Raw genomic sequence first — 27,877 nt, 5'->3', positions numbered from 1 at the left:
TCTTTAAGGCTTCAGATTATGCAAGCCAATAGTATAAAAAATATTTCAAAAGAAGCATTCAAATCATATCAATCGATGCCAAACCGCATTTTTCAAATTATGAGAACGGCCTTTTAAAACAATTTCAATAGAGAAATCTATATCCAAAATCCAAAATATTTTGTCAAGACTCTCATTAATTGAATGCTAGAAATAGTTCTACAATATAACGAGTTAGTATTAGTAAGAGAAAAGGAGAAAATTTTGTGGAAAGTTGAAAACAACAAAATAATATGGGGAAAAAATTTAAAATAGGAAAATTTTTTATTACCCAATGATCATGAAATTTAGAAATGTTAGTTACATTTTCGATGTGAAATAATGGTCATTTCCTCATGTTAATAGCTATTAAGAGTTTATTCTTCTTAGAGGGAGGAGAGCCATTGATGTTTGCCTCCCCATAAAGACCAATAACAACCTTAACACCAACTTGAGAAAGGATTAGAGAAATGCTAAAGTCTTCAAATTAACTTCATTTTACAAATAGAATTGAGGGTGCACAAGGAAGAGAGTCTCGCACCCTGGCCTCTTGTATCTCTAAGAATAGTAGTTTGATATCAATAAAAAATATGCAACTTCAAATGCCAACGTCGAAGAAGAAGCAACAAGTAATATTTGATATATTTTTAATAACACATCTGGGTAAGAATGTTGAAGGAAACCAATTGAAGAACAAGAAGTGTTGAAATAAAAGGGAATAAATTAATATCTACGAGCTAATGAGATACATCTAATATTAATAGATTTTTAGAAAGACAAGCTGAATCTTAGCCACCCTTCTCAGTGAGAGCAACCCTAGCCTCCCATTTCCACTCCACCTCCAACCCTATCAGACCCTATAACTCCTCTCTCTCGATCTTTCTCGTTTGTCATATGCAATTCACTTATCCTCCTTAGCATCGTGCTAGCATTGTGCATTAGTTGAAATTAATATGCCTTGGTTGAGTTTGATTTGCTTAGTTTTTTTTGTCAGAAAATTGGCTTAGAACCAAGTAAATCATTGTGTCATGCAATAACAATCCTGGTGAAGTCATGAATTGGTTATGTAGATTGGATAAACCATTTTAACTTTTAAGTAGGAAATTATCCACACTTAGGATATGGACTTCTCATAAACTATTTTAGAAAAAAAAATGTTCCTTTTGTGATCTCAATCCTTTCTTATGCATTTATTTTGTGGTGAAAATTTTTTTTCTTGATTGGCTTCTTCCACTTATGCTAATGGCCTTAGCTTTAGCTAGTTAACCACAAAGTTGAGGGATGCATAAAAAGTATTTAAAATCACTTTGGCCTTTGGCTAGATTTAAATCAAGCATCCATATTACGAGGGAATGTGGAACAAGGGGAACAAAGTTAGGGCAAATATGTAGTCAAACAAACCCATTACAACCTAAGAGTTAGAGAGAACCATTTGGTATTTCAAGAAGCTGAACAGGATCTTATGTTCCTCCATCAAGATCCTACAGGAAGTATGGACTGGACACAAATCTGATTATAGCAACCCGAAAGTGTTTTGCTGTGGCTGTACTATTTTTGCTCATATATATGAAGCAAGATAAGTTGATGCCAAGAGCGGTTAAATGCATTTGTTTGGGTTATCCTGAAGGTGTAAAAGGGCACAAATTATGATGCATAGTTCCGGGAATGAAAAAGGGCATGAAAAAATGCATTACATGTAGAGACATAACTTGTGGAGAAGATGAGTTTCCTATGCTAAGTCAAACAAATTTGGTTATGCTGTTCTTATTGCATATGCATTAGCTGTTTTAGATAAGGAAGAAAGTGAAGAACCTGCTTCATATTTTGAAGCTACCAGTGGTAAATAAGTAGTGCACTGGATAATGCAATGAAAGAAGAATAAATTCATTATATAAGAACAACACTTGGGATGTTGTTTGTAGACCTTTGCATACGAAGATTGTTAGTTCTAAATGGCTATAGAAGAAAAAGGATGATTCGCATAATCTGTTGAAGCCAAAGTTCAAAGCTAGGCTTGTGGCAAGTGGCCTCACACTGTAAGGAGTAGATTATAATAACATTTTTTCTCTAGTTGTCAAACAAACATCTATCAGAATTATGTTATTCATTGTGGCCAAATTTGATCTTGAATTGGATCAAATGGATGTGAAGACAACATTCTTATATGGAAAATTGGAAGAAACAATATTCGTGGAGCAACTAGAAACATTTTTTGATGGAAATAGAAACCACGTTTGTCGATTGAATAAGCCTATTTATGGTTTAAAGAAATCATCGAGACAAAGGTATAATCGATTTGATCAATTTATAAAATGCATTGTCTCGTGTTTCTATTATTGTATGTTGATGACATATTAATAGCTAGCGAAATACGGACCGAAGTTGATTTTATAAAAGAGCATTTTGATATGTTGGGGGCCGAGGGGAGTTAATATTCATTATGTGAGGGGGGGAAATTATGAGAGATAAGATTAGGAAATTTTATTTAGGAAAAGATAATTGATTTGAATTTAGATTGGAGATGAAATGAAGAAAGATTTATTTATGAAAAGAGGACTGATTTGAAATTAAATTTAAAAGGGAATAATTAGGAAGGTTTTATTTAAGGAAAAAGGACTGATTTGAATTCAGATTTGAGAGGAAATTATGAAGGATTTATTAAGGGAAAGATGGTTGATTTGAATTCAGATTTGAGATATAAATATGTTGATTTATTTAAGGGTAATTAGAAGATTTATTTCATTATGTGACTGTGTTTGCTATATTTTTTTTGGGGAGTTGTTCTTAGCGGCATTTGGGATTTGTGGCAGAGCTAATCTATTTCTAGAATAGTAGATCACTTGTATCTTTCTTTCTTATTGAAGAGAAAATAAAAAATCAGCCTTTATCTTTATATTCCTGCCGTTTCTACTTGTTTCTTTCGCTGTTTTTACTTTCAAGACATCACAATTGTCTTTAGAATTTGAAATGAAAAATATGGGCCTATGTTAGAGAAGTGCTTAATATAATGGTGAATTATCTCTCACAAAAATGCATCCATTAATTTTGAACATATCCACCCTACATATTCAAAATGAACAGGTAAAAGATCCATTGACTAAAAAAAATAAGTGAAATATTCTTTTGGACTTGCGTAGTCGTGAATCTTTCTTTTATTTGTTGTAAACTAATATTCCTATAATAAATGTTTGGTGTAAGTCTTTACAAAACACTCTAATAGCATGACAATAAAGACATTTTTATTCCTAATAACTTACCTTTCCTCATGTCAATAATTTGCTTGAATTGTAAGTAGTTCCATCAAACTTCTTCAACTCTTTAAAGCATTCACATAAAACTTTCTGATGCTTTAATGTGAACAAATTGAGTTCCGCTTGCAGCTCATGTTTCAGCTAACTTTTGAAGATTTTGGATTTCATTAGGTACAACTTTTTTATTATTTTTATAACAATTTTTTAGTATAAAGATATTTAGTTCAAATTTTTTTTTAATTAAAAAGTTATTTTAGAAAGCAATAAAAACACTCTCCTAATTGAAACCTTAATATCTCCTTTTTGCAATACTCTTTTAAATATATTATTGATTTATGCTTTCTTTTAGCTAGCTTTCTTACTGCTTCTTAAAGCACTAAGAAAGCCGTCCCAAATGAGCTTTTATTTATTATTAATTGGACCTTTAATATCCATAATAGCATTGAGCACATTTTTTTTAGGAAGAAGCACTTCCTTTGTGAGCTTCTTAGGAGAGGAGGGAGAGAGCATAACATGACCTCTATTACAATCTATAGCCTTTATTTACAGGCAACTAATAGCTACACCAATGATAATACAAACCATTCGAAACAAATTAAAGAAAGTATACGTGAAAAATTATGTAAATCTTAGAACAATATCTAACAAAATATTTATTTCTTTGTGCATGACATATTGATAATGTCATATGGTCAGAGACTTCTTAAATTATGGTTTTTTTTTATCGAGCTATATATAAGATTATTTTCCTACTTGGTCTTGGTGGACAATGGAGTTGTCAATGTTATGATACACATGTGGTGCCTCAATGGTTGAACCCTTAAAATCAAGTATTGCTTAATTCTTTTCCATTATTATAAGTTTTTTAAATCATTCTTCATGCCAATTCACAAAGCCACTATTTTTTTTTTAATGTATGCAGCATATATATAAACTAAATTTGGCGCTCATCATAGAGTGAAAATATCTCCCCACCTCTACATCATGGATGCATATCATAAAATTGAAACTTCTTATGAGCACTATTTCTCTAATTCAAAGTATTTTGATTCATCGTAGAAATTATGATGTCTCTTATAAATTTTATAATAATACTCTCTTATATGTTTGTGTGATGGATCTTCTTATAAAGGTAAGATGTTAAATTATATCGATCATTCTCTACTGCTGTGAATATTTCAGCACACAACAATGCTGACGGCTCCGCAAACAATATTCAAGCATTAAATGAGAGTACTCAGACTTTTTATCAACTTCCCATCCAACATTTTTCTCGTGGTGGTTCTTTTGATTGCCTATAGAAGTATTAATTTCTCCGGTGAAGTTAGACGTCTATTCTTCAAAAGCTCTTGTAATCCTACGAAAAGCCAACACTTTCAATCAATGAGAGCTTAGTCATTGACTAGCTATCGTCTTCTTCCACCGTGATTAACGGCTGGACAGCGTACGTTTATAAGAGAGGTTGAATGACGGAAGATCTCGTCATCGAACCGCAAACAGGAAAGTTGGGAGGCTGGGAGGTGGCAGGAGTGCTTGGCGAGCAAAGAGAACAGGGAAGAGAAGCTGCAAAATAAAGATGAAATAAGTTTTAAAATGAAAGAAACTATATATATTCTTTGAACACCTTTACACTAGCTTGAATCACCTGCCCATGGCTAGAGGTCTCAATTTCGGGTTACGTGTCGGGTTCAAGTTGAACCCAAACTGATCCGACACTATTCAGGTTTGGGTCAATCCGACCCGTTTTCGCAAACGGGTCAATTTTCTAGACCAGAACCCGACCCGCTTCGGGTCCGGGTCAATTTGACCCGACCCGAATGACCCTAGACCAATAAAAATCTGCTATTTTTTGGGTCTAAAAATTGGTCAATCTCCTTTTTTCGGGTCAAAACTGGTAAAAAAAGGATCAATCTCGGGTTGCTGGGTCAAAAATGAGTTTTCGGGTCACAAACAGGACGATTTCGGGTCACAAACGGGTCAATTTCGGGTCATAGGGTCAACCCGAACCTGACTCGATTTTTTAAACGGGTCGAATTGTTGAACCCGAACCCGACCCATTTTGGGTTCGGGTCAACCCAAACCCGAAATTTTCGGGTCAACCCAAACCCGAAATTTTCGGGTCAGGTTTTTGAGCCGGGTCCAATATTGACAGCCCTACCCATGGCCCGCCCGGCCGCCTTGACCGCGTGGAACTAGTTCGGCATGCAAAAGACTAGGTAATCATTCGACTTGTTAATGACTGGCTTTGTCGTTCAGTTTCCACTCGGTTGCCTAGCTAGCATAACTCACCCACCAACTCGCCCGCCCGCTGCTCTCTCGCCACTCGCCACATCATCGAGCCAGTTGTTAACAGAGGCAACGACTACCATTGCTTTAAAATTATCTTTTTTTTTTTTTTACATTTGTTTTGCAGCAAAAATTTTTTAATTTCTTTTTTTAAAAAAAATTAAAGGTGTAATTTAATTATTAGGCATAATTGAAATTATTTATTTTAATAAATTGATATACTTCACTACGCTTATATATCTAATTATTTATTTGATATTTTGATTATATATTATTATGCCGGAAGGTGGGCTTTGACACACACCTATTGATTTTTAATAGTTGCAATTAAATTCTGTCAAAATCCTTAAAAAAAAGTTTTCCACTTCCGCAATCCTTTTTCATTTTCATTGACATTTGTCGCGCGGCGTGCCGATCCAATAGGAAAAATGAAAACGGAAGGTGGGCATTGTCACACACCTATTGATTTTTAATAGTTGCAATTAAATTCTGTCAAAATCCTTAAAAAAAAGTTTTCCACTTCTGCAATCCTTTTTCATTTTCATTGAAATTTCTCGCGCGGCGTGCCGATCCAATAGGAAAAATGAAAAAAAAAAAATCAATTAAATTTGGTTTTTTAAATGGCATAAGATTAATGTGATTCCCTGAACATTCAACACGCAAGTACAAATCTTAATACAATATAGTCAAGATGAGGGAAAATTATTATGTCCGGTATCGTACGGATATTAATCAGGATGCGTCATGTCACCCAAATGCACTAGATTCCGATGTATTTGAATGATGTGACGCGTCCGGATTGGATGAGACGGATTCAAACGACCTTAAAAGTGTTTCGCTTTGAGTCCAAATAAGCCCTTGGTAAGCATTTGAAACGTAATTTGGAACTCATGATATTAATTGAAGAACTAAATAATTTATTATCTTGCATGCTAATAATCAAAAGAAACTTCTCAATAATAGAAATAAAAAAAGCCTAAAATAACTTAATTCTAAAACCTTGATAGTTTTTAAATGACAAAGGAATTATTTATGGCTAAGTGAAACAATATGTGTGGTTTGTTGTAGTGCTTTGAGATTTTGAGTAAATTATCAAAATTTTACTCAAAAAAATTATAAAGAAACTCTTGTTCTTAAAATGAAACAGAGTTTATTCATCGACTTAAATTAACAACGAGATTGAAGATACAGAGAACTCCACAGCTCTATTCAACGATTGATAATGATCACCATCAATATATAGCATGCAACTGTTGTCCTCAGACCACCATTATTTGACAATCATTATTCGATAATGATTTTCTAACCATCGTCATATAACTATAGTCTTTTGATCATTATAGTTTCGCTAAAATCTTATAACTACATTATAAATAGACCAATGCATGAAGCCAACACCAACGTTAACTTTCGTCATTAACACCAATATTTAGGGGTGTCAATATTTGACCCGACCCGAAAATTTCGGGTTCAGGTCAACCCGAACCCGAATCGGGTTGGGTACGGGTTAGGGATTTCGACCTGTTCGTAAAACCGGGTCGGGTTCGGGTTGACCCGGAAACCCGAAATCAACCTGTTTTGACCCGTTTTTAATTAATTTAGGAGGGTTTTAATGGATTTTTATGAAATAAGTAAATAATATTTCAAAATATTATAAGTATTATTGGCCAATTTAAATTAATTGAAGCAAATCTTACCTTAATTTGATTTAGATTTAAATAAATTGAATTAAATAAAAAAATTAATAAAATATACCTGAATCGGGTCGGGTTCAGGTTGACCCGGACCCGAAGCGGATCGGTTGAACAGTGTCGGGTCAATTTCGGGTTGGACTCGAACCCGACCCGTAACCCGATTTATACAGCCCTACCAATATTTACATAGGACTAATTTGTCTCTAATATCCTATCCTCACTAGTGAACCATTGAACATATTACAAATAATCTCTAAGAGAAGGCAAATCCAATATTATCCACATTTCATTTCTATACAAGGGGAATGATATTATTTGTAATCTATATTAGATACTGATAAAATTATTTAACTTAATTAAGCTCCATAATATTTCTCCTTTTCAAATTTTCATATAAAAAGCCTCATATTTTTTTTTCTTGGCTACTCTTCATTTATTTTATCAACATAAATTTTTAACGCACAACAATTTTATTTGAATAGCAGAAGAAAAATGTCAAAGAAAACGCCCACCTAACCATTACCAATATGACAAGCCCAATTATAAGGTAAATTGACAATTTTTATGACAATAAGAATAATTTTCCATTTTATGTTAGACATTCCATTACAAATTTTTAATAACAACATTCCATTAAATATTTCATTAATGTTTTATTTAGGACAATTTTTTAACTATTTTTCTAAAATAGTTTTCTAGAACAATTGTTTGAATTATAAATTTTTAAACTAAAAAATTATTTTAAAAAGTGAATAAAAAATATCCCAAATTAAACAAAAATATTACTTAGCCGGTGAATGTAATTGTTTGCTCGTGAAAAAGGTGTTTTAGAATATAACATTTTTTTATTTTTTATTTTTGGGAAAATTATGAGGGATTCGCTACTTCCATTAAATGAGAAAAGTATTACATAACCACAAAAAACATAGCTAAAGCACCTAAAAGATGTACATAAAAACCTCCAAAACATCCAAACGAGCAAAACTTAAAAACCAAAAAACAGGCAAATGCCTAAAGGACTCGGAAAGCAAGTCTTCCTGCAAATTTATATCACGTGCTTAATGAATATATCATGCTTTATGTATATATAAATCAGTAACAATGTTAATAATAAATTCATATAATAATATGAATAATGCATCAATAACATTCATTTATATCACGTAATCAACAACAATGTTTTTCAGTATTGTATCAATATTAGTAAACAGTTGGCTTAGTAAACAAAGTCGTCACACTTTGTCTATTGTCACATTAATCATCTCTTTATAACTCCAACTAGTGTATCACATGAATTAGTAGATGATAACATCAAACTACAATATTTAAATGAAAGTACATCGGCTCACCATCCTGTATAAGTTAATTAGTCTCCAACCAACGGGTCAACCAATTTTTACTTATTTTTTTACACATACAATATTATCATAGCATTATAACAAAAATCTCAATCACATATTTACATTCATTTTAAATATATTGTAATAAATAAAATATAATTAAGTTTGATTAAAAAAAAGTGTCAAAATGTCCTAACGGTAGACAACCAAAATCATAATGAGCAAAATTTTATATTTTTAAAATTTAATCAAATTAGCATATATTGCACAAAATAATATCCTGAAGCTTTAGTTAAACTAAATCACTATTTTTTATGTGAAAATAAATTTTTGAGTTATAAAAAATCATCAGATTTTAAAATCACCCAGTAAAAATTTTCAAATAAAAACTCAAAACATTTATAATCTCAGTCTCTGTAACATATAAAAAGTTAAACGGTGAAGTTTTGCTAATACTAAATTATTCATATTTTTTTGTAACGGAAATACAAATTTGATCAAAAAAATATCACAAATACAAAATTCTTAAAATAAGAAATATGATAAAGATTCCTTACAATGACACGGGTAAATATGCTAATTGGCTTGACTAATAAAAATCATATTATGACCTCAGAATCTTAATTCTCTTTTCTCTTTCCTCACTGTCTTTATTAATTTTTTCTAAGTTTTCTTTGCAAGTCTTTGTTAGCTAAAGAATTAAGAAGAAAAATGGGATTTAAAGCTTTTAGTGCTTTAAGATATTTTTATTAAAAAATAATAACAAAATATAAATTTAATTATATTATTTAATTAATTTTTAGTATAAAATTCAAATATTTTTTTATCTTAAAAAATTATAGAAAATATTCATAAAATAAATAATTTATTTAGAAAATATTGATGAAATTAGTTTACCAAATGGACACCTGACGGTCCTAAAACCGCAACTTTTGCTGATATGTGTCAATTTCTTAAGCATTTCCACAACACCTAAAAATTATGAAAAAAATTCATGTAATTAAAACACTACAGTATATATATTATGAAAAAACGGTTTGTAATTTAAACTTATAATAACTCTAAAAAAATTATTTGCATGGGTCAAAATACGGACTATTACAATCTACCCACCTTAAAAAATGTCATCCTCAATATTTTCATTAAGAATATGGGCATAATTTAATATAAATCAAATTCGTATGATCAAAACTCAAATCAAATCAAAACTCATCAAAAAATCACACAATTATGCAGTTTATTCTATCATATGTCATTCAATTATATATGATATTTTATGTCATGCAATCATTTACATTAAACTTCTTACCAATAGAACACTCAAGTTGTTGTTGATCTTTTAGATATTGCATTTTGTGCACACGTGGCATCACTATAGTAGGTGCCTTCAATTGTAGTGTAATAATCTCCCTCTAACTACCACTAATAGCTTTGTCATCTGCCCTATTGGTTGATCTTTCATTATATGGCATTGACCTGGCAATCTTCAATCCTATATTATGTTTAAACTGCCTTCTTTAGAATCAATTCTTCATACAAATCCTCTCTGAGGACAGTCTACTACCTTATGTCTATGTTGTCCACATAAAAAATATCACCCCATCAACAAGTAGCATTGACCAACATGTCATCGACCATAATGAATACACTCGCCATAACTATTTGTAGATAATATTGATTCAGATCTCCTCGAATCATTATATATACTTTTCTTGTCACTATCTATTTCTCTTCTTGGTTCATCTCTACCCCTCCTCCTGCTAAACAACTCAAAAACCTTTTGAATCCATAGAGGTACTAGCGGATGTATAAGCTCCCTATTTAATCCTTGCAAAAATCTATAGCACTTTTTTCTCAGTAGAGGAGATCAAGTGAAGAACATATCTAGCTATAGTATAGTAAACTCAGTCTCTTACTGCATCACTATCTTGCATCCCTTCTCCAACTTATTAAAAGCTTCCTCAATCTATCGTTAAGCTAAAAGAGATACAAACCACATCCTGAATATTATAGTAAACTAGTCTCAAGTGATATCAGCATTTATCTTCCCTTAAAATTTATATCTTTGATGCCGAACCACTATCTCTTAGACTGTCCTTCAAAGAGGAACACAGCTAATGGTACCTTTTGTCATAACCCAACCCGACCAGGACAGGTCCTATCGTGTTGAGCAGTTACAGTCAAACCCCAAGATCTAGTTTTGGAATTATTTCATATTTTCTATCGATATTCATTGAAATAATGATGAACCACAGAGCTACTAAAATATCCAAATTTTGAAAAACTTATCCATAAAGTTTCTTTCATTCATCGAAATAATTATATACACTAGAGTACATGGCTACACACAAGAGTTACAGAACTGAAAAGTAAACTAGTCATGACTGTACAAAAATCAAAATAGTAAAATACTTAAAACCTCAGATATGATCCTGAACAGCTAGTCCACAGCCTCTTTTTCTTTACCAGATCCTGAAAATTATGAGTAAAATCACAGTGAGCTATAACAGCTCAACAAGTCACATGAGCCAATCTAAATTTCTAAATATTCTTTTATTTCAAATATTTAACTAAAGATTTAAAAGCAGTTAATTGCACTTTAAATAATTCACTGAATTGAGAATCACAAAATAGAAAAATGTAATAAATACATAGAAAATATTATATGATTCAGATAACCGTACAGAACATATGAATCAGATAATAGTACATAATAGATGAATCAGATAACAGTACAGAACAGATGAATCAGATAACAGTGCAGAACAGATGAATCAGATAACAGTACATAATAAATGAGTAAATGGAAATTCATGACACAGAGTTGTTCGAATCACATTTTTCGGATCCAGATAGAATCTCAAAGGATTCTGATCCCTTATGACTCACTTTTTATTTGTGCTTACAACACTAGAACATATCAAACACAGAGAGTTGATCATATCACATTTTTCGAACCCAGACAGAATCTCAAAGGATTTTGGCCCCTTGTAACTCCCAACAAATATCATTTAATCACATGTGCACATATATCATCACATTATAATAATTACAGAGTAATTGGCATGTATCAAAATATCATCATATTATATAACAATAGGCAACAAAAAATCCAACGAGATAAAAATGCATAATTTTAGAAAATTACCAGATTAGCATAGATTGTGTAGAATAATGTTTTAAGACTTTTATTGTACTATTTTTCAATATTTCAAAATTTTTATATTCATTAAAAACCCCTTAGATTCAGAATACCCGGTAAAATATTTTTAAAAAATATTCAAAATGTGCATAATCATAATCTCTATGACATAAAAAACTTACGCAGTGAAAGTTTTACTGGTGCAAAGTTATCGCCATTTTTAGCTAATAGATACAAAATTTTGATCGGGATATTCATCAAAACTTTCATATTTTTGAAAATTGAGATAGGCATAATATGTCTTACCTCGAGTCGAACAACTCTCCCAACTGCGTCGACGGACGATAACGGCCCAAAGACGCCCAAATACGGATATTCTCTTCTCTCTCTTTCTCTTTCTCTCACTCTCCTTCTCTCTCTCTCTCTATAAACCGAGCAAATGGCGAATTAAATAATGGGATTAGATATTTTTTATTGTAAGGGACGATATTTATGTTCACACCAGGACGAACTTCTCTGTTTTGTCCTCGGACGAAGATCATACATACGTTATTTAATTTTGTACAGGGACGAACGCCTCTGTTCTGTTCTCATTCAATTCATCCGGACTATTCGTACATACAAAATTAAAATTTAAATTGTTCGTCCCAAACGAACTCAGTTCGTACTAGACGAACTTCTCTAAGTTAACCCAAAAAAAAAAAAAAAAACTTTAAAGTTTAAAGGGTTTCACACCTTTCATCTCTCCAAACACTACATGTTGTCAAATATCTTTTTTATCCTTAGTAATTAGTCTTCTGCAGCTTGAGGTCCTACAACTCCATTGAACAATAGAGGCTTCAACTTATAGAATGTTTGCAAATGCTTATCTCTCTTCTTCTTTGCTTCCAACTAACTTACTCTGTGCATCTTATATTGCATATGTTATAATAATAGCCAACGGCATCACACTATCTGATGGCACTGGAGCTGCATTGTATTACTCATTAGGTATACTCGCGAATCCATTTTGATTGTTTACCTGCACAATTCAATATGATATAAATAATACATGCATGCAATCAATTAGGTATATAAAGAAATACACCCTAAACTACCCATTATACCCCTCTCAATCAATTCCTATGACACTAATAATAATCAATTCTTTCAACAACTATGCTCTAATACTAATTGTGATGCCTCATAATATACATTTGAAGAACTACTCTTTTAATCTTTTAATAAAAAAAAATCAATACTATCTTATTTCATTTATGAGATATAAACAACAAAATTAATTCTCTAATTCAAAACATCTATATATACATCTGTATTCATTTTTTAAAAATCATATATACTACTCAGGGTCTATGCAATCGCACCACAATTATTCTGTCATGAGTACAAAAGAACAATTAATGAAAAAAAATTGAACCTGCAAAATCCAGGTCAATCTCACACATATGATCATCTACCTTGACCTGAAATCATTTAATCATATATAATGACCTAAAAAGTCTAACAAGCCATCAAAACCTACAACTGAATTCAAAGTATATCAAATGAGCAAAATGCATTTAATCAATCATTTGGGATTGGAATTTGTTATTATTTTTATTTCTAGGTGCAACTTGTTTATAAGGTTGGGTTGTTTGCAGGGGCGGAACCAGCCCTAATTTTCGGGGGGGGGGAGGGGCGTTGGTTGGGACAATTGCCTAAAAATCCTTTTAATAAAGACTAAAAATTGAATGAGAATGGGTAAATTATCTAAAAAAATCATATAAACAAATTTTTAAAAAAATTTTGAGGGGCAATTGCCCCGCCTGACACCCATGGGGTTCCGCCCCTGGTTGTCTGTGAGGGAGATGGGACGTTATCAACCAATTTTGATGGAGTGGAGCCCCTTTGGTATGATCCTATGAGATGTCTGGCGGATGTCGTCGAGGATATGGAAAACATGGAAGCTGATTTTGTTGCATTTCAGCTTGCAAAGCGAAATTGATCGTTTGGGAAAGAGACCACACTAAATTCAATTCTACTTTATCCTGAATATTATCTTTGAGTCCTCCAATATATCTAGCTACCAATTGATTTATCGACTCGTTTATATTGTTCCTTGCACAGAGCCGGTGAAATTATTCCGTATAGTCATTTACAGAGTGATTACCTTGAACACAGTGTTGGTATCTCATATACAAAATTTGTTCATAATATGTGGAGAGAAAATGAGCACGCAGGAGTTGCTTCATCCGCGCCTTGCTGCGCACTATGCCCTTTCCTTCCCGTTGTCGCATCTGTAATAGTTGAGTCCACCACATGCTAGCGCCACTTTTTAAACGACTGCTACATACTTAACTTGTTTTATGGGTTCAATGTCCATATAATAATATTAAAAAAAAATTCAACAGCCTTCTCCCAATCCAAGTGATCCTCAATGTGCAAATGCTCATAAAAAAAAAAAAGTAATATCCACCTTAACTTTAAATTTGGCTTGACCTTTATGATGAACTGGATGTCATCGGTGTCTATGGTTGCCAGCACATTATGCTCAGTAACTTATCATCATCCTCGGATTCTATTAAGGCTATATTGCGCGGCATTTAAAAATCTTCCTCCGTATTAGATACTTCCTGAGTTGGTTGGTGGTTTCGACGCCACAGATGGTCAAGGCCCATCCCACTCCGAATACTAGAACACGGATCGGTGCTTGATCTTGATGAGGCTGATGGGGTGTAGTCATTGCACAGTTGAGATTGAACTCTCGGTACATTTCAATGATAAGGTGTTGTACATCGATCGGCAATTCCTCAAGTTGTCGTATGATGTTGGCTTGGTTTGCCCACAACATTTCAAGTCTCCAAACTTCGTCGATGGTCAATTCATTATCTTTGTCTGTCATCCGGTCAATGATGCTCTGATATCAACCTGATGCAGCCCACGGATCAAGATTGAAGCAGGTGATTCTAGCTAAGGAACCAGAAACAGAGAAACTCAAAAGAAAATTATAACATGAGCCGGCGTTCTCCCCATAACAGAGTATTCTATTGATCCATCTATAAAACTGCTTCTTCTACATAAATGCTGTCCCTATGTATTTTCCTATTTTTCTTTATATATGATATCTTGCATTTGCTATAAGTAATGCAACAAATAAAAAGCAATAGTACTACTACAATAACATAATTAATACGGAAGAAGTAGATTGCAAAATTATCTTTATGTTGTTCTGGTGCCTTAACTTGCAGTAACCCTGAAATAGTTCAACTTTGAATTAGAGCATCTCCAACGGAAAATCTCATTTTTCACTCCAAAATGTCGTGAAACTATAAAATGCTGATATTCATCTCCAATTGAACTCCACTTTTCACACTTTTGCAGGTAACGATCGTCTCTTTTTTCCCGCGGCAAGTTCGGTAGAGAGGTAAAAGTGGCGGAGATCAACAGTGCAACGCCATATAATATGGCGTTCCACTGTTTACCCGCAGCCAAATAGCGGGAAATTTATGATTCCGCTGGAGCTGGCCAGGGACATCATTCAAGCGCTTGGAGGTTGGTTGGAGATGCCCTTACTCACATTGCACATAGTCATATTACGGTGGAGCCAGCCTCATAAGAGCTACGTTTGTATTTTCAACTTCCATAAACGAGGACCGCCGCCAATTTTGCCTCCTGCGTCTCAATCCAAGACGGTAAACCTTCTAATCCTTCATTAAAATAACTAAATCAAATTTTGGCTATAATTTGGTAGCTCAATTTATTTATATTGTTTATTAGCAAGCTTCCATCTAGAAATGGGTCGAGAGACGTAACTTGGCGTATATATAGACACACACACATACATGACGAATTCCTTTGTTTTCAACTGAGAGTCGTCAACCTTGTCGTGCGCGTCGATCACCAACTCCACTCGGAACATAAAGGAAGTAAAACCTCCATTACCGCACATGCGAACATCAATCGAGCAGTTCAGACGATAATGAAAAACATCGGCTGCACCTCCTTCCTCCTCGCCTCATTACTCCTCGCCTTACTTCCATCTTCCACCGCCCGCGACACCATTACCCCCACCACCCCTCTCTCCGGCGGCCAAACCCTCATCTCATCAGCCAAGTTCTTCGCCCTCGGCTTCTTCACCCCCGCTGGAACCGCCAATTCCTACCTTGGCATCTGGTACAACAACATCAAAACCCAAACCATCGTATGGGTCGCCAACCGCGATTCCCCTGTCGCTGGCAACTCCACCGACGGAATTCTCTCCATCTCACGCAACGGTGCCCTCATCATCACAGATCGCAGCACCAACTTACCCGTCTGGTCCTCCCAAACCACCTCCTCTCTCGCTACCCCTCTCGCGCAGCTGCTCGACAATGGAAACTTCGTCGTCCGTAATGTCAACAGCGGCGACAACGACTTCGCTTGGCAGAGTTTCGACCACCCGACCGATACCCTTATTCCTGGAATGAAGATAGGAGTAAATTTCGACACTCACATCAATCGAACGGTGTCGGCCTGGAAATCTGATACCGATCCCAGCTCAAGCAGCTACATCGCCGCCATGGATACCAACGGCGACCCGCAGTTGTACTTTTGGTCTGGTTTGAGGAAGATCTGGCGCAGCGGCCCATGGGACGGCCTCCATTTCTCCGGTGTACCGGAGACCACCACATACATTCAGTTTAATCTCAGCTTCAGCTTCATCAACACGAAAAACGAAGTCTCCTATTCCTTCAACACTCAAAACTCATCGATCGTGACCAGGCTGCTCTTAAACCAGTCGGGACACGTCCAACGCGCTATCTGGCTATGGGATACCGAGCGCTGGAACTTTTTCTGGCAAGCGCCAGGGGACCAGTGCGACAACTACGCAGCCTGTGGACCGTACGGGGTTTGCGACCCAAACATGTCGCCGGTTTGCGAATGCGTGCAGGGATTCATGCCGAGGAACCCGACGAATTGGGCGCTGATGGAGGGAAAGGATGGATGCCGGAGGAAGACGACGTTGGATTGCAAGAATGGGACGGATGGGTTCGTGAGGGTGAGCGGGGCAAAGGTGCCGGACACGGCGCAGGCTGTTGTTGATTTTAGTTTAGGGCTGGACGGGTGTAAGACAAGGTGTTTGATGAATTGCTCCTGCACGGCTTATGCGTTGGCGAATCTCAACAGCGGGAGTGGGTGTTTGATGTGGGTTGCAGACCTTGTTGACATGCGGCTCTACACTATCGGCGGGCAGGATGTCTATGTGCGTGTCGCGGCTGCTGATTTGGGTAAGCACTCGGTCTAAAAACTAAAATCAAGAGTTAAATTTTGAATAGCTTACAATTTTTTTTATAAATTATATATTTTAATTGCAATCACCAGGATTATTCAACTTATATTCAATGCATGCACGTATGTAGATTTCATATTAGAAATATCAACATCATAATCAATATGTTTTTTTTTTAACATCTTAATGTACATAGGTGGTGAGTTGATATTGTATTTTTAAAATAAAATTTTAAAAATCAATTTGATTAAGGTTTCATTTAGTACAACTTTTCTATTGTTTTTCTTAGTAAGAGAAATAATTATTAAAAGATAATGCATTTTTGTCAAATTTCTGTTTTTAAAAGGTTATTTTTGACAAAAAATAATATTTATGAAATTTTTGCTGTGAAATGAACTTTTAAAACTTAAAATGCCCCAAACAAAGCCTAACTTATCAATGAAAAACATTCTCCATAAGCTTTGAACGTAAAATACAGTAGCAAATACTCTTTTTTATCTTTTAAATTATTTTAAACATGCAAGTGAGGCTACCATTGATACATCAGGCCAAACTGACTGAATCCTAACATGCAAATCTGCCTACAAATTGTAACTTTTCTTCTGCATTAATCTTAGGTTTCATTTTGGACGATTCTTTTATTACTTCTTAAAGCATTATTTTAGTAAAAAATTTTAAGAAAGCAGTCCCAAACAAAGCCTTAATCAATCCCATTAGCAAACTTAATATATAATATGATTATATACAATTTATTGATTAATAATAAGGTAATTAAAGCATTACTTATAATAATAAGGTAATTAAGAAAATTAAACTTAAAAATCAAATGCAATTGCTCTCAATGTTCAACCGTTCATAAATATTTTCCCAAGTTAGGGAAGAATCAAAAAAGTATTCAAAAGGCATTAATATCAATTGTCGGCATTATAAAAGTATTTGTGTTGAATTTGAATGTGTTAACACCGTGTTGCTATAACTTGCAATAGTAACGCAGGGCCAGCATCAGATGAACATAATCATACGAGTGAACTGACGGCTGTGATCGTGCCGTGCATTGTTGTGGGAGTTTTTCTGCTTGCTGGTGTGGGTTGGTGCATGTGGAGAAGAAAAAGTAAAAGGCGACGTAAGTACAAATGCGCACGTTTTTCATATTTCTTAGGCTTTCGTTTTTGTTCATATGTGCATATGGTAATATTTCTGGGCCAGAAATTATTAAAAAATTCATTAACAAAGCTTTATGACAATGGCTTATAAGAGCATAAATATGCTTATTGAAACAAGTCTTTTTCATATAAAGGTGTTCATTGCTAGGTACGGCTACAAACTGATAATAGTTTGGCACCGAATTGATTATCATTATTATTATTATTTATGTTTAAAGTTAAAAATAATATAAATATATTATATAGGCTTGATTTGGTCTGTTTAAATTAATCTTTTTTATTTGAATAGTCAGATTCATTTAGTTTGGCAAAAAATGCCAGTTGAGAAGATATTTTATACGTGATAAATTCATGATCAAGCCGTTTATTTTCAATTAGAAAGTTAAAACTATGTTATGTGCAATATATTTTTAATTTAATTCAATTTTATATGGTTTATCAAAACTTTAAACTTAAATAAAATTTTGAATCTTATTTTCATATTTATATGTTAAAATAATTGAGGTGACATGCCTTAAGAAAATTTACTTATCTTAATATTGTAATAATGTTTATATTGGGAACTTTTAGAATTAAAATCAAAATCATTTGTAATCGATTTTGGCAAACTTATAGTATATTGCTATATCCCAACTACTATCATTTGACGGTCGCTCGACTGCCGTCATCCAATCTTTGACCATTTTCACCTAACTTTCATCATGTGACTACCATATCCCAACTACTGTCATTCATCTGTAACTCGACTGTCATCATTGTTGTCGCCTAACTACCATTATTCGAATCTCATCTTCCAACTGTTGTCATTAATTTGACTGTTGCTACATGACCATCATCTTACTGTCGACCACTGTTATACGGCTGCCATTACCCAACTACTATCATTAGACCGTCACTTGACAGCCATTATGTTGGGGAAGAAAACACGCAGCGGAAAAAAATAAGAAATAGATAAAGCAACAAAAAATAGCACATGGATTTAATGTGGAAAATCCCGAAATCAGGAAAAAAGCACTTAGCCACACCAAATCAAGAAATTCACTATAAAAAATTGGGAGAAATAGTATGGATATCATTCCGCTCTTCATCTCTCATTGTCTTTATTCTCTGCACCGTTCTTTATGAACAAACAAAGAGAAAACATACAAAACCACAAAGTGACGCAACCCTTAATGAAAAAAACAAGAAAGAAAACTGTCAGTCAGTCTCGCAGCACTAGTTTGGAGTGCCGAGGCGCTCAACTCTTTATCTCTAGTCTGCTTGACAGCACCGAGGTTCAATGCCACATGCTCAGTTCTTTGTCTTTCTCCAAGCAAACTATACAGGGCTGGGGCGATCGGATACACAATGTCGTAATGTTGTATGGTTATATGGAAAAAAAATTTAGTTGCAAAGCACCCGAACCCAAGCATAGGAAAGATCCCTTGCAACCCCTCAGCAAACTCAACAAACTAAACTTAGGTCCGAAACAATAGTATCACCCGATTGATCACCACAATCAAATTTCACACAAAGCTAACACATTATTCGATTGTCGAGCACTGTTGCCTAATTATTGTTGTTTGACTGCCATCACTTAATTGTCCTTATTTGACCACCATCTCTATCCACCATCATTTAACGGCCATTGGTTGATCATCATTGTCAGATTAATATCATCTAGCTATTGCATCTTCAGCATTCTCCCTCACATTTACAAAAATTCAATCGGCAAGACCTCATCATTTTTTTTTCTTTTCAGGTTCTTCGTATAAAATTTGTGGTCTAACGCTTTTTTTTTTTCTTATTTCTATGTGTGGTAGATCTTTGTGAAAAGCTAATATACAAAAATTTAATTTTCATCACTGCGAATTTCTAAAACATATCAAGATTTTTTTATATCAAAATTTACATATTTTGAAGAGCAAGGCTCTTTTGATGACAGACTTATTTATTTACAGAGCAACATTTCATGTCAAAACAATTTTCAATTCATAGCAGACTTATACTAAAAGTATAAAATTTTGACTTTGGAATGAGATTCCTATATAATTTTTGGAGAAAATTTCGGAATAATTTATATGAGAAAATTTTTAAGAGGAATTATATTTTTTGCAACTTCTTCTTTAATTTGTACTTTTGAATGGAGGTCGATATGTTCAATAAAATAAAATGGCCCCTTCTTTTTCAATAGGAATGCTAGGCACGAGCTCCTTTCATGATAAACGCAGTGCAGAACAAGAACGAATAGACAATGACTTTGAATTGCCTATCTTTCCTCTGGAAGTAATAACTGCTGCGATCAACAACTTTTCAGCAGAAAATAAGCTTGGGGAGGGTGGTTTTGGTCCTGTCTATAAGGTGAGTAATTTAACATATTTAGTAATTAAATGCTTATTAAGCATCTACATTAAGATTTTTATTTGTTTAACCTTTTCCTTTCTTATTGTTTCGTTAATCACCCAACAATGTATCATGTCAGATGATTAGCAAATTTCTTAATTAAGTTTACGATGTGGTTAATTGATAAGGTGTATTAATTGAGTTTTGCAGGGCAGGCTTGATGATGGCCAAGAGATAGCAGTGAAGAGGCTTGCCAAGACTTCAGTCCAAGGTCTTGATGAGTTCAAGACAGAGGTTATGCTAATTGCCAAACTACAACATAGAAATCTTGTCCGATTGCTGGGTTGCTGTGTTCAGGGCCGTGAAAGAATGTTAGTGTACGAGTACTTGCCTAACAAGAGCTTAGATGCCTTCTTATTTGGTATGATTTGCTCTCTTCTACTTAATTAGAATGTCACCATTTATCACTTTTTTGCTATGCTCTCGCATTGAAGAAATTATTAGATGCAAACAAAAAAACATAGCTCCACGTCTAAACCACGAGAAATTATTTTGTGTGGGCACCGGACGGTCTGGAGACCAACTAGAATGAGCCACATCACCCGGTACACAACAGTACCAAGCAGCGGTATCGAACAAAAAAAGTAACGCGGCACGTTGTAATTGATCTCCGGACGCCGGGTCTAGACCACACACTTGTTTATTGAGCACATGATTATGTGCCTCAAAAGAAATAAAGTATGTGACATGTCCTTCAAAAAACTGATGTACACAATGAGTACATAGCTTTATACTATGATACTCATAATATTGTAGTTATATCCATCATTTGCTTCTAATAACTTCTCCTCTCGTTCCATAAAATATGGGTCATTTTTTGTTTATTGTATTTTTTTTTTTAATTTCTATTCGGCTTATTTTTCTTAGTTACTAAAATTATGCTAGATTCTAATATAACGTTGCATGTAATTATTTTTAAAAAATATTTAAAAATTAAAATTTTAAAGATACTGTGCTTAAATTAGGATATCATCATTCATTTGACTGCTTACTTCAAAATAGCTATATTAATCAAATCGATAGTCAAGCCAATTGGGCGAATTAAAAAAAAAAAAAGACTGGGACCCGTTGCATTTAGTATAATTAAACTTCCTGTACAAGATAGTACAGTACTTAAAAATTCACTCAATGATTATATCTTGAAATTAGCTGTAAGTAATTATATTACTGAATTTAAAAACTTGCATAACTTTTGTGCTTCATGCACTTAATTAGCTTTAGTAATTCATTATTAATTGCTACTGGAAACTTGAATTTTTCTCATCTGCTTGATTGATTTACCCAAAAAAAGAATCCTTCCATTTTACTTTTTCATATGCTAGATGAAGATGATGATGGTGATTATATTTTCAATATACATTTTTCTTATCTGTATTATGATTGAAAGAAAAAACAACTAAACAAAAATGAAAATCTCACAGATAAAGCGAAGTCTGTGCTATTAAATTGGCAAACACGCTACGAGATCATATTTGGTATTTCTCGCGGGCTTCTTTATCTTCATCAAGATTCAAGACTTAGAATAATTCACCGCGATCTCAAAGCAAGCAACATTCTCCTTGATGAAGAGATGAACCCTAAAATCTCAGACTTCGGCATGGCAAGGATTTTTGGGGGAGATGAAACCCAAGTCAATACCATAAAGGTTGTGGGTACATAGTAAGTATTTAACTATACAAATGCTTGGTTTCATTACATTTCAACACATAAACTTGTACAAGCTCATATTTATACAATTCTAAACTTTATGAAATGTAAAATGTCAGTGGATACATGTCACCCGAGTATGCAATGGATGGCGTCTTCTCTGTAAAGTCAGATGTATTTAGTTTTGGCGTCTTGGTGCTGGAAATCATTAGTGGAAAGAGGAATAGAGGGGTTTACAGCGCTTCCCCTCACATGAACCTTCTTGGTCATGTAAGTTCTAATTACTGATTAATTTGATCATTAATCATCTTTATTTAGTTTTTGATATATTAACTTTAGATTTTTGTTGCATGATGCAGGTATGGAGTTTATGGAAGGAGGGAAATAGCCTGAAACTAGCTGATGAAACAATGAACTCTGATTTTCCAGTTGATGAAGTCTTAAAGTGCATAAAAATTGGCTTGTTATGTGTTCAAGAACGCCCAGAGGATCGGCCATTAATGTCTTGGATAGTTCTGATGCTTGCTGGGGACAGTGGATTGGGATTGCCTGAGCCTAAACAACCTGGATTTTTTTCGAGATTTCCAGTAGATTCTGATTCATCATCAGGCAAACAAGAATCAACTACTATAAATTATGACATATCAGTTTCAATTATTGAAGGAAGATAACCAACTAGTTTTGGAGGATTGATTTTTTTTCTGGTGATTTGAGGATTCAAAAACAGTTAGAGCTGATCATAGGTACAGAATATGCTTTCCCATTGTATTCTTAATTTTTTTTTATTGGTCATCTGTTCGCTATTTAGAGTAGGTAAACAGCTATGTTCTTCAGCTGGCAATTATGGGTTTATAAAGATCAATAATTTTTCACTTAGGAGTTGTTTGGTTTGCTGCATTAGTAGTGTAATGTATTTCAAATGCAGGGATTTTGAAAATATTGATGTTTGGTTTGAACTAAAAGGAATGTGGAGTAAAATTTTAAAGTAAAAGAAATTCATCATCTAGTTCAAATTCAGTTATTTGGAATTCCTCATATTTTGATGATTTTCAAATACACTAGAAAATCACCATCATTGCCACCTCCGGTGCCGTCAACTTCCCCTGCCACTGCTGCCCACCACCTGCCTCCACCGCCAGCCCTCACCAGCCACCACCTGCCACCGTCAGTCGTCGTTGTATTCAATTTATGTTGCATGCATTTTACTAAGCTAAAAAAAATTAAAATATGTATTTGCTTTACACTCAACCAAATAAGTCCAAACAACTCTAAAATATTCAAATATACTTTAATCTTTTTACACCACATTCTTTAATTGAAGTCAATTGCTTTAATTGAAAGAAATAAAAACAAGATATTTATATTAAAGAAAAAAATTTAAGTATTTAAAATACTTCTTAAATCTCCAAGCAATTTTATAAAAAATAATATTTTTCAAATCATTCGAAAGTTTCTCATGTTTCAAGCGTAGTTCATCATATGTTTGAAATCATTGCAGAGCATTTCAATATGTTAAATAACTAAACAAAATAGCAACAGTAAAGAATGTCAAAGTATTGTATGTTGGCCCTACATCCACTCTATAAATATTACTTTGAAGAATTTTTATAGTGAAACTCTAAAATTACTTCACTCAAAATGAGAATCTAGCTTCTCCTAAACCCCCAACCAAGCAGTTAGTACATAAGGTTCTCATAGTTAATTTGAGATCTGAGATCTCCTATTTGAAACAAATACAGGTGCTCAATCAATTTGATTTTCAAGCATGAGGATTAAAAGTTGTTAAAAGGAAAAAAGATGATCTTTTGTGTAATCTCACATTTTCTATCTCTAGAGTTGCAAGCAGTGGCATGCGAGTTTCAAGCAGCTCTCTCTCTCTCCTCCCTCTCGGATAAAATTTAGAGAGGAGTGTTGACCTTGATTTTGTCAAGGTTCTTGGGTCTGGAAGGTTGACTTGATCAAATTGATCAAGCCAAGACCCAAGAGCTCTCCCAATCAATTCAGTGGGTCAGACTGAGTCTGTTGAGCCTAGACCCAAGTCCTGGATCAACCTGGTCGACCAGGTCAACCAGGGTTGACCCAAATCGCCGCAATCTGCCATTTCGCTCTTTTCTAGATTGGAGATCCGATTGACATATCGTCCATCCATATTGCGAACTTAGCGAAATCAGAATTTTTCCTAAATTAATGAAATTTCGCCTCTTGGCACATAATTTGGCCCTCCAAGTCTCCTCGGCATCCTTCACAGTTTGAAGGAGTTTGATTCTTATTTGGCAAATAAAACATTCATATGCTCCATAGTCATTCATTGAGACGTCCGAATGAATCCCAATGCCATCCACATTCAGACTAAATCATCTTTATCAAATGTATGATCTTGTGGGAACATGCAACAAAAATGCAAAACAAACTTATAGATGATTCGTCAAAATTTCAATCTTAAGATGACATTGATAGGATTCTGACCCAATAAATTGCTTTCTACAACTTCACTCCAATACCTTTCATCCAAGTTTTCCTCCAAAATACCACAGACGACTTTAGTTGCCAATGGAGATCTTAAAAGATTTTTAACTATTTCTCCAACAATGGCTTTTAATTAAATATATATTCTTTTATGATCATCAAGGGAGTGGTTCTTTACACCAACAAATGTGTGAGAGTTGAGGAGCAGCAAACACTCATCCTCTTCTTGGGCCACTAATTTAATTATTTTCTCATTCCTTTTAATTATCTTTGCAAATATCAGTGCAACTGAGTTCGTTCGAGTTGTTACCTAAATTCTACTATTTATCCTGCTTCTCATCATCCTTCCAAATGTCGTCTAGCACAAGTAAGAACTTTTGGACATTATCTCAGTCCGAAGACTATCTTGAAATGCCTCAACTGTCTCCAAACGAGGCCTCTCCTTCTTGAGAGATTCCAAAATATCTGCAATGACTTTTTCACATCATAGTTGTTGAAAATACAAAACCATATTTTAAGATCGAATTCCTCTGCCATTTTATCTTCATAAACATGTTGCAGGAGAGTTGTCTTTCCCATACCACCATGGCCCACTATAGATAGGAAAGAAATGTTTCTATACCTATTAGCCCCATTAATAGGAGCTTGGTGTCCGTCATTTGATTTGTTTCCTCGACCAATATATAACAAAGTCCAATGAAATCCATATTTAAATTGGATCCTTCTTTATCAAATTTAAGATTCCCGGGCTTGTTGTAGGGGTCAACACCTACTTCCAACTAGTGGTGTAAAAGTGAGCCGAGCCGGGCCGAGCTCGACTCATTTATGGGCTCGCGAGCCGAGCTTATCGAGCTCACGAGTTAAGCTCGAGCTCGAGTTCGAGCTCGTTTAGTAAACGAGCTCGAGTTCGAACTTGAACCGGCTCGGCTTGTGAGCTCGCAAGCAGACTCGATTAAATATTAATATTTTTTAAAATAATTTTATTTTATTTATTAAATTTAAATATTAAAAAATTAATAAAAACCACATAAGTTTTAAATGTTAAACATTTCATTTTTTTTTCTAAATTTTGACTAAGTTTGAAAATTTGGCTTAAATTTTAAAAATCTGCCTAAATTTAAAAATTCTCGCCCATGACTTGCGAGCCGGCTAGCCAGCTAAAGTTCGTTTACAGAGAGATGAGCTCGAGTATGAGCTCGCCTGTCGAGCTCGAGTTTGAGCTCGCCTGTCGAGCTCGAGCTCGAGCTCGAGTTTGATCTCGCTTTCCAACTAACGAGTTAAGCTCGATACGAGCCTAAACTCGACTCGACTCGACTCGTTTGCACCCCTAATATTATGCATCCCCCATTGCCTGTATTATAATAATAGCCCACTAGAGCTTCACTGTATTGCTCATTAGGTATATTTGACTCTAGCGGATCCATTTTGATTGATTACATGCACAGTTCAGTATGATCTAAATAATACATGCATGCAATCAATTATGTATACAAAGCAATGCACCATAAACTATCCATTGTACCCAACTCTCAATCAATTCCTATAACTCTTATAATAATCAATTATTTCAACAACTAGCTCTGATATCAATTATGATGCCCCCTAATCTAAATTTGAAGAACTATTCTTTTAATCTTTCAATGAACAACAACCAATGCTATCTAATTTCATTTATGAGAAATAAACAACAAAAACAATTCTCTTATTCATAACATATATATATATATACATATGTATTCATTTTTTAAAAATTATATATAATACTCATGATCTATACAATCGTATCACAACTACTTTGTCCTGAGTACAAAAGAATAATAAATGCAAAAAAAGAAATAGAACCATATAAATTTGGGTCAATCTCACACACATGATCCTTTATTGTAACATGAAATCATTTAACAATATATAATGAGCTAAAAAGTATAATAAGTCATCAAAACTTACAATTGAATTTAAAGCATAGCAAAGAGGTCATATGCATTTAATCAATATCTATCGGTATGAACTGGAATTTGTTATCCTTTCCAGGTGCAACTTCTTAGAAGGTTAGGCTATCTGTGAGGGAGATGAGACGTTAGTAGCAGATATTGTTGGAGTGGAGCCCCCTTTGGTATGATTCTGTGTGATGTCTGGTGGATGTCGTCGAGGATATGGAGAACGTGGAGGCCGATTTTGTTGCATTTCAGCTTTCAAAGCGAAATTGATCGTTTGGGAAAGAGACCACACCGAATTCAATTCTAATTTGTCTTGAATATTGTCTTTGATTCCTACGATATATCTAGCTACCAATTGATTCATTAACTCGTCTAGATTATTCCTTGCACTTAGCTGATGAAATTCTTCTGTATAGTCATTTACAGAGCGATTAACTTGAATGCAGTGTTGGTATCGCATATACATAATTTGTTTATAATCTATGGGGGGAAATGAGCACGCATGAGTTGTTTCATCCGCACCCAACTATGCACTAGCGCCCTTTCCTTCATGTTGCTGCATCAGAAATAGTTGAGTCCACCACACGCCACTCTTTAAACGGCATGCTACATACTTAAATTGTTTTGTGGGTTCAATGTCCATATAATAAAAAAAATTTCAACAGCCAATTCCCAATCCAAGTAATCATCAATGTACAAAGGCCCATCAAAAAAAGGAATAACCATCTTAACTTTAAATTCGGCTTGACCTCTGTGTTGAACTGGATGTCATCGCTGTCTATGGTTGCCAACATTATGATCAATAACTTCGTCATCATCCTCGGAATCTATTAAGACTATATTGCACGTCATTGAAAATCTTCATCTGAATCAGATACTTCTTGAGTGGGTTGGTGGCTTCGACGCTGCTGATGGTCAAGGCCCATCCCACTCCGAATACCCGGAACAATGGCCGGTGCATGATCTCGACAAGGCTGATGGGGTGTAGTCCTTGCACCGTTGGAATTGAACTCCCTGCGCGTTTCAATCGAAAGACGCTGCACATCGATCAACAATTCCTCAAGTTGTCGTATGATGTTGGTCTGGTTTGCCCATAGCTTTTCAAGGCGCCAAACTTCATTGATGACCAGTTCCTTATCTTTGTCTCTCATCCATCATCTGTCATCCTGCCAATGATGTTCTGATACCAACCTAATGCAGCCCATATATGTGATTCCAGTCAAGGAACCTACAACAGAAAACCTCAAAAGAAAATTATAACAGGAACCGGCGTTCTCCGCAGAACAGAGTATTCTATTGATAT

The 27,877-nt window shown here is 34.5% G+C and overlaps 1 protein-coding gene across 3 annotated transcripts; it reads left to right on the top strand.

Moving 5' to 3' along the window:
- The first annotated feature begins 15,497 nt into the window (after positions 1-15,497).
- LOC110101974 (receptor-like serine/threonine-protein kinase SD1-7) lies at positions 15,498-23,133 on the top strand. Of its 3 annotated transcripts, none has more exons than XM_028692496.1 (7): positions 15,498-16,977; positions 17,974-18,102; positions 20,325-20,482; positions 20,675-20,885; positions 21,946-22,183; positions 22,291-22,441; positions 22,531-23,133. In XM_028692496.1, exons 1-7 carry the CDS (start codon positions 15,690-15,692, stop codon positions 22,840-22,842), a joined length of 2,487 nt encoding a protein of 828 aa, XP_028548329.1. In that variant the 5' UTR covers positions 15,498-15,689; the 3' UTR covers positions 22,843-23,133. The 3 variants fall into 3 exon arrangements, with proteins under 3 accessions (XP_028548329.1, XP_020685750.1, XP_028548330.1); XM_020830091.2 differs by having other exon boundaries at positions 15,504-16,977; positions 20,316-20,482; XM_028692497.1 differs by having other exon boundaries at positions 16,846-16,977; positions 17,966-18,102; positions 20,316-20,482.
- The last annotated feature ends 4,744 nt before the right edge of the window (positions 23,134-27,877 follow it).

The sequence above is a fragment of the Dendrobium catenatum genome, unplaced genomic scaffold (genome assembly GCF_001605985.2).
Source record: "Dendrobium catenatum unplaced genomic scaffold, ASM160598v2 original_scaffold_213434, whole genome shotgun sequence".
Lineage (NCBI taxonomy): Eukaryota > Viridiplantae > Streptophyta > Magnoliopsida > Asparagales > Orchidaceae > Dendrobium > Dendrobium catenatum.
Note: the sequence above shows the minus strand (reverse complement) of the source record. Positions and strands in the feature narration are given on the sequence as shown.

What these genes read in the sequence shown, in the direction of transcription:
- LOC110101974 (XM_020830091.2), top strand. Translation starts at nt 15,690, where the DNA reads ATGAAAAACATCGGCTGCACCTCCTTCCTCCTCGCCTCATTACTCCTC. An exon ending in AAGAAAAAGTAAAAGGCGAC is followed by an intron (nt 18,103 to 20,315) that starts GTAAGTACAAAT and finishes CTTTTTCAATAG; the next exon opens with GAATGCTAGGCACGAGCTCC. An exon ending in ATAAAGGTTGTGGGTACATA is followed by an intron (nt 22,184 to 22,290) that starts GTAAGTATTTAA and finishes GTAAAATGTCAG; the next exon opens with TGGATACATGTCACCCGAGT.